Source organism: Solea solea, chromosome 9, assembly GCF_958295425.1.
Source record: "Solea solea chromosome 9, fSolSol10.1, whole genome shotgun sequence".
In the NCBI taxonomy this organism is placed as follows: domain Eukaryota; kingdom Metazoa; phylum Chordata; class Actinopteri; order Pleuronectiformes; family Soleidae; genus Solea; species Solea solea.
The window spans coordinates 1,703,660-1,711,817 of record NC_081142.1 but is presented as its reverse complement, the minus strand read 5'-3'; the positions used below and the strand labels follow the sequence as shown (position 1 = coordinate 1,711,817).

General features: G+C 40.1%; 1 protein-coding gene across 1 annotated transcript; it reads right to left on the bottom strand.

Moving 5' to 3' along the window:
* Window positions 1–550: 550 nt before the first annotated feature.
* dpt (dermatopontin) lies at window positions 551–6,698 on the bottom strand. Its single transcript, XM_058638813.1, has 4 exons — window positions 6,357–6,698; window positions 2,180–2,305; window positions 1,052–1,159; window positions 551–958 (listed from the first exon to the last, which is right to left on the bottom strand). The coding sequence occupies exons 1-4, from the start codon at window positions 6,629–6,631 to the stop codon at window positions 892–894; spliced, it is 576 nt and encodes a 191-aa protein (XP_058494796.1). The 5' UTR covers window positions 6,632–6,698; the 3' UTR covers window positions 551–891.
* Window positions 6,699–8,158: the final 1,460 nt, after the last annotated feature.

Here is an 8,158-nt window from a genome sequence, read left to right as displayed (position 1 = left end):
ACATAGTTTTCTTTCTTTAAAAGGTTTAAAGATTGCTCACATGAAACTGTTGTTTATATAAACATCCACACTGTGTAGCAATACAAATATCAGGATATCACATAACTGATGAGCTGTTGATATGGTGATCCTTGATGTCAGGTCAGGTAAGCACACAAACACACGCTTTCTCCAAGGTTCTTGTTATGGCAACATGTAGAGTTCAGCTCACTTTCAGCCAGCAATAGCCCAGAGGGGTTGTTGACATCGTCACGGCTGAGCACATCTTCTTTTGGAAGGTTTACGCTCTCACATAGCAAGATTATCCTTCCTCCCACAATCTTTCCCTTGGAAATATTCTACACTATGTTATCCAGCACCTTGATTGCAAAATTCTACTGCAACATAAATAGCACAGTCATATGAGTTTCGGGACAGTATATAACTGAACTAGACCACAGTAGCAATGTGAGGTCAATTGAAAGCAGGTGAGACACATTTCATTTCCCTCTTATTACTTCCAACACATTCACAATTATTGGAGCATGTCCAATAATCAGTCACACGCAGCAGCTCTCTGAATACTTTTATTTCTTTTATGATCATCAACAAGAGGTCTTGCAGTACAGCCCAGCATAGTTCCCATCATCAAGTAATTGAGTTTGTTTAGTAAAAACCTCTTTCACGTGTTGCCAAAGGACGTCCCAGTTTCTCCTGCTACTAAAGAAAAAAACTCTTCAATCCTCAGTTACCTTCGATATGAGCAGTCATTTTTCATGCTTGACTAAAAAACGTGGCTAAAAACAGGAACTAGAGCAGTTCTGTGTAATATCAGTGGTATGTGTTTGCTTATAGGTTCCAGTAAATATGTTTTTGTAACTGTTTATAATTGAGGAAACATGCATAAACGACCTATAAATTCTCAAATTCACAGTCAAAATCTGTCATCCTGCACAGGGTGTACTTCCATTGTCGATCTCTGAAACACAGTCATACACAAAACGGTGTCAGTTCACATGTTATCAGTTGTATAGAAACAGAAACATAGACAAGCAGATGTTTCTGCACAAACCTCAGGACCCCACTGAAGGTGGTCTGGGCACCTCGGATGAAGTAGCCGTAAAATGGAATCACCATCTCTGCCTCTTCTCTGTAGTGTTCAGGAACATCACTGGTCAACCTGGTGAATAACAAACAACACATGACTGTAAAAACTATGACAATAATAAGTATTATTGTGTAAACCTTCAGCAGAACAGTTCGACATTTTGGGAAGCACACATATTCACTTTGATTTATTTTAATCTCAGAGGGCAGTAAAATCACAATAAAGGCCTTGTATTAATGTGTACTTAGTACAGGTGATGATACTGAATTCAACCAAATAAGTAAACCACTTTAATGACTTTGGGTTGAAAAACAGCACAAATGTGCACTAAATGAGCAATCTTTCACTCCAAAATAAAACCAAATCACTTAAGATAAACACTATTAAGATATTGATATCTATATTTCTTTAATATGTTAAAATGTTTTTTTTCTCCACACATCCCTGGTGATCAGGAGGCCCCAAGCAGCCGTCTATGCACTACCTAGCTTTGCTTTTCCATTAGAGATAGTTCCTGGTACCTGGTACCTGCTCTGTCGAGGTTCCAAGCGAGCATACATATATACATATATATACATATATATATATATATATATATATCTCAATTAACTGATTCTAATGATTCAGTACACTGAAAACAACTGTTTGTGTGTTTGTTTCTAGTGTAAAACAACATCATGGCAGTTTCACACAGTCGTGCTATGACAACCCTGCTCACGTTGTGGAGGAACTGTGAAGTAATGGAAAATGATGTACCTCACGCTGAGTCGAGTCGAGTCGTGCTTGAACTGTATAATGGAAAAGTGCCACTAGTGAGGTCCTGGTGTCATAGCTAAAGTGTGACATGTGACGTTTTTGTAACACCAGGAGGTGATTGTTATCAATTTTAAAGCATTTTTATAAATGTCTATATTTATAAACAAATGAACAAACTAAACTAAACACTAATGTACAGTTCAGCTTGCGTAAGGCTAGCCTGGATATTCCCTGCTTTGTAATTAGCTTTTGACCTGAAAGTGAATACGTGTATCTCCCCCCTTGAGAAACTGTTAAGCGCTTACATGTTTACATGCTTATATTCATGTGACATACATGCAGGAGTAAGGACAGCGTCGTTTGTAATAGCAGCAGTAGAATTGCCACTCCCGGTCGAGAACTGATTCAAAGTACTTGCTTTGTACCCCCGCTACCAGGCCGTTACGGGTACAACTTGAAGTCCTGCGAAGACACAAAAACATCATGGTTCATGAAAATTGCAAAGGGTAAAATGACACATGTAAGCGTACGCTAACAATGAATCCAACACGTCTAAGACTTACCAACGGGACCAATGTTTGGATGAGAAATGCAAGAGATATCGGCAGAAAGCTGCTTTTGCTCTGTCTCACATAAATGATGGATAAATAAATGGAGACAGACACTGGCCTCATCTTCCTTTCATCTGTATGTTGGTTACCGTGGCAACTATGCTGGTAAACCACAAACTTTGAGCGTTCACCAGTGTGTGCAGCGTCGACTTTGACTTTGTTTGAATAAGAAATGTGAGTGATGTTTGTCTTTTATCTGATCACTTGACAGACTTCAAACCAGTACAGTATGTTTTTTGTATTTCCATTAGGAATAGAACCAAAATAACTAGCCCCAACTGTTCCACCCTTCCCTTGACTAAAAATGGTACAGTCCACAACAGTCAGCCTGACTTCTTGTTGAGACAAATAGCCGCTGCTGGATGTCCTCCATTGTTGTCTGTTGTGTCGCGTCCAATGTTGTAGTTTGTTGCCACGCTACACACAGCCCACACACCCTGCACTACCAAGTAAAGGTCAAAAGGCATGCCTGACCTAAGGCTACACCATTCCAAACTGTATATTACTGTTCCAAACCAAACCATACCATGATGGAAACACAGCGTAAGAGCACCTGTGTGTTCAGTGGTGATTTTTGACATTGTTTGGATAAGAAATGCAGTAACTGGTGCTGTTTCCTCTATCTTTAGGAATCTTAAATAACATGGCAGAACTTCTCTGTGTGACATTATCGGGGCAAATACTTCTGAAGTAGTATAAAAAAAAAGAAGCAGTATAGAAGCGGGTACAGTTGCTCGTGAGTGAACGGTAAAGCACACTGAGGATTTATATATCATCAGAATTGGAGGAGGAGTTATGTTAACTTTGGTTCAGGTTTTAAACACGCCTAAAAAAATCAGATTGCCGCAGAGAAAGTGTTCAGTTTTAATCCCACAATTGTACATTTGCTTTGCATTTCTTCTGCATTTAAAGCCAGTTTATCTGAGGTAAATACTGGTATGTTGATTGTTGTTTGTTTATGGCCCTTACTCTTCACTGTCGCCACAACACATTCAAGAATACCAGGCCCAATCAGCAGGGGCTGCAGCATGTGTAGACTTTTGTCATGGCAACATGGGCACAGCCTTCAGCCATGCAACCAGTGGGGGTAGTTATCCTTCAGGGTAATGTCCTGGCCAGTGTAATTCAAACAGGCAGCAGGCGTGGCTGTGATAAAGAGTGTTCACAGTGTTTCTTGTCTTCGAATTAGTGAGCTGGCTGCAGTCGATTTCAACACAAAATAAAGCTCAAACCTAGTCGAGGTCATTTGAAGTAGAGATATAACACAGATATGTTTAAATTGTACGATTCAAGGTGCTGTTTACAAAGAGAGAGGCTACAATTCTCACTTGAAAACAGGAATTCTAAAGGTCGTCTTTTAATTAGATCAACCTTTTAGTGCAGCTGATGGTTAGTCAAACACGTTTATGGGAGCAGTGGCATTTGGAGTCGGTTAAAATTAGATTACCTTACAACATGGAACTCTTTTTTTCTCCCTTCTTGCAGAGGTTTTGTAGTTTCTCTCTTTTCTGAATGGCATTTAAAGACAGGGGGGCTATAAAATACTGTGACTCTGCCACTGACGGGGGATGTTGGATGAATCTTGTTTTGCGTGAGGTATGGTAGTTGTGTTCCAAGGAACAATCTGTTGGAGTTACATATTAATGATTACTGGAGTGGGACAGTGATTTGGGCCAAGAGGACCTGGCCTCCTCTGGATCAGTAGTGGACACAATTCAATTTTTTTATGGAAGAAACAGAAGAATACACATGTGGATTTTTGTTCAAGTCGAAGTTTTGCAACTAGACTCATAAGTGGTTTCAGACATAAAATTTGAATTATTAATACATCCTATATTCTTTTTAACTTTAATTTTCTGTATATTTACTATAACATTATAAGGAGGTGAAGGTGAAGGGGTGAGGGGAGCAGTACACCCCCCTCCCCCCTCCATTCACTCACTGTGGATCACCTGGGTTTTTTCCTGCTGCTTTCTCACTTTAGACTCACTCCATCTGCAGACTATACTTTGGGGCTGAAAGCAGCTTAAGAGATCCTCACAAAACCTGAAAAATCAGTTTGGGGTCTTTGACAACACTATAATTAGAAAAAGCTCGCTGAAAGGTCCGGGATGGGCTGAGGGCGGTAGGTGGAAACACCGGAACAGGAATATGCCTTGTGAAATATCTGACAATGCTATCCTGTCATTTAGGTATCATGTTATTTTTGTGGATTGAAGTTAAAGATGTTCTGACATGACACAATTATTAAACAGTGTGATCAACAGTGTGATCAATACGACTCCACAGTCATGTTAACAATCTAAAATGAGTTTTGTCATCTAAGCCAGTCGGTGCAATTACCTGCACGGCCACCAACCACAAGTTAACCTTCGTAGTGAAAGCAGTGTGTTAGCAGCAGCTTCTGTCCAAGAGTATTTTCTTGACGACGAGGAAGTTGTTCTTCAAACGTGATAAGTGATTGTACCGCACACGGTCTGCTGCACTGCACATCCACAGCTCACTGTTGTCTGTGTGGTCACAGTGTTCTTCTCTTCATGATAACTCTTCTTTTCTTTTCTTTCTTTAGTTCCCTTTCTTTCCCCTTGCTCGGATCATTCTGTCTGTGTCTCTCTGTGGCTATAATGTGCGTAACGTCTTCTTCTCTATTGTTGTCGTTGTAGCATTACAGCGTCACTTTTTGGGGGGGTGGGGTTTGTGATGGAGACATATCCTGAAACGATGCTGGAAAACATTTTCAAAATTGCAAAGAAAAAGATTATTTATTTTGTGCCGTTTCTGTGTGGATAGGGCCTTAGTAACAGATTATAGTTTATAGAATCAAGCTAATATATATTGTGTCATCTAAGCCTCATCTAGCTACACAGAAACTAACTAGCTGAAACCTGCTTTAATTCATATATAAATCTTAGTAAAACATTTTCCACAAGCTTGTGTGGTTGAGCAGCTTGTTAACATAACAACACCCTCAGGCCCAAATTCTAGTTTATACTATTATATTCTTCGTCAGCATGTATGTTTGTAATCTGGTCCTCAAACGACCAAAGACTGGTTGCAGCTGTATTATGTTTGTGCTCTTGATGAGCTTTGGAGTTCTTCCACGTTTGTGTATGTCACCCACTTGCCTGCAACATGGGGTTTTGTTCATACAACAGTTGGAGCAGTACACTGCACACAGGCCTTGTATGGGCCATTGTTGCCTGCCAGCGGTGACCTTTAAGAGCCTGTGTTTCTAGTCACAGTGTGCGTCAGGATAAAGGGCCATAACTTATTAGTTGAAAGCATTTTTTCCCCATCTTTGATGTGCACTTCCTTCTGCTTGATTGGATCAGTCACTGACTCAAAGATGTGCATAGTACGTGGCTATCATGGTTTTCCTCAGTTACACATGGCAATCGAAATACTTTTCATGCATATTTTAATATCGTATGTCAATTGAACTAACCCAAACAAAAAAAGTTCTTAGCTCTTTTTTTCATCTCCTTTCAGTATATTTTTGTATCACTAAAGTTGTACATCATTCAGTATTGTTGATTAATTACAGTAAACCTCTACTGGACACAACCAAACGCTGCTGCAGTTAGATTATAACAGTTAGGTTAACACTGTTAAAAAGTGAATTTTGTGCCCGAGGCTGGATTTCTCACCATGACAGCCAGTGAAACGATATTTCCTGGGATTGTTAATAATATAATAAATCCACCAGACAGGTTGCCTAAACTTTTAGTGTGCTCTGTATTCTATAAATGAAGGCGACTCCAGGCCAAGGTTTCTTTCGTAACCTTGAACAGATGTGACTGTCGTCCTGTGTGCCAGAGCCCACTCTTGTAAAAGTCAAGAGAAAGTAGATGAACAGGTGGTAACAAGTGAGTAAAAGGGTAAAACATGACTAGAGGACCCACCACTCTAACCCAGCGCGGTTGATGTCATCCCACCAGCAGTCAGTGGGCACCCCCAGACCCTCAGGTGTAGCCTGGCACTCAAAGCTCCACAGGCGGTCGTTGCCTTCCTCCTCGCTGAAGTAGCTCCTGATGGCTACGAGGACTTCTCCATGCGGGCACTGGAAGTTGAAGCCCTGGCGGTAGCGGTTGATCCAGCCCATGTCATGATGGTCGTGAGACTGAGCTGCGACTGTGACCAGCAGTGACCACACCGACAGTACCAGAGCAGGATTCATGTTGAAGGAATGAGTGGGACTGCTGCCTTCTCTCACAGCTGCCTCGGTTAAAACTCCTCTGAGCCTTTTGTTGTCCAGATGTTTTGTTTCCAGGAGTGATGTGTAATTTGCTGCTCAAATCCAGAGTCATTTGGCATTTTAAGGTGGACTTTGAGATGTAGTGCTCACAACATCATATCATAGACAACGGTGTTCCTTAAAACACAACTCTTACAAATGACATGTAATTCAAATATTTTTGGGATGCTTTATTTGACTCTGGAGAATGTGTTCATGTTTTTTTCATCTAATTGTTCAGCTTGTTAAACAACTCTTAAATGTTTAAACATTTAAAATTGTAAATTCTATTCTATTAACAAAACCAATAGCTTGGAGGCCCTTTTTGTTTTTGTTTTTTTAAATCTACCTCGATCTGTAGTGTAAAATCAGAGAGCTTCACTCAGCTAGTGAGTCCAAAAAAGTCTAAGTCTAAAGCATGTTCTTGCTTTAGAACATTCTGTATACATTCATGGGGGTTAGGGTTAGTGGAGTTTTATTAAATGAAATATTTTGTTAAATATTAATTAAGCACCTTGATTTTTCAAAATCTTAAATTCCTATTAAAACAGTGATTTCAACTAACTTCCAGTGCATTGCTGCCATTAGCCTTCATTTCATTCAGCCTAACCACATGAGAGAGGACTGCCTCTTTATGGAGTTCTGGCTCCTTATTTGGATTAAGTGTGGTGAGATACTTGAAAAGCTAATTCACGTAGTGAAATGAATGTATTTTACATAACGGATTGCACTGACCGTAATCGTACAATAAGCTAAAGGGTTGCTTTGTGAGACATGAATTGAGGGAAGAGAGAGAGCCATTTGATGACTGCATGCTTAAGAATCTGATCCCAACTAATGTATCATCCTGAAAGCATCTAAAAATATCTAACAGCACATGTTCAGGAACAGTGAGTCAGTCACTGCACCAGGAGCTCCACAAAAGTCAAAATGGAGCAGAACTCAAAGTTATTAATAGGCAGTATTGTCTATTTAAAAAAAATCTTTATTTAGAGCAGTGCTGTTGGCACTTAGAGAATGAGAACTGTGACATACAGTATACAGGCAGCAGTGTGCCAAAGATCACACAGCAGAGGCAGCTCGGCCTTTGACTGAAGCCTGAAACAAAATATCTCTCTTCAAAACAACACAATGAGATGTAAACTGCTTACAGATCATATGCAATTACATGATGCAGATTTTGCCAAACAAATGTCTATTTCTAATCTATCTCTACATAAATAAGACGCCTCAATTAAGATGTTCTAAATAATTTAGGAAAAACTTAAAATTAAAGCTGCAAGCAGCATTGTGTAGGCCCTCGCAGCCTCCGTGCAGCCGCCAGGTGGCGCTGTGCTCTTGACTTTTTTGACCGGGTCTCTTGTCTTACGTATGATGTTTTGTGCAGATCGGTCAATGTATGGCAAAGTTACAGGCCACTTCCTGTTTTGTGGCAAAATGGCAGTTCAATTCAAAATGGCTGACTTCCTG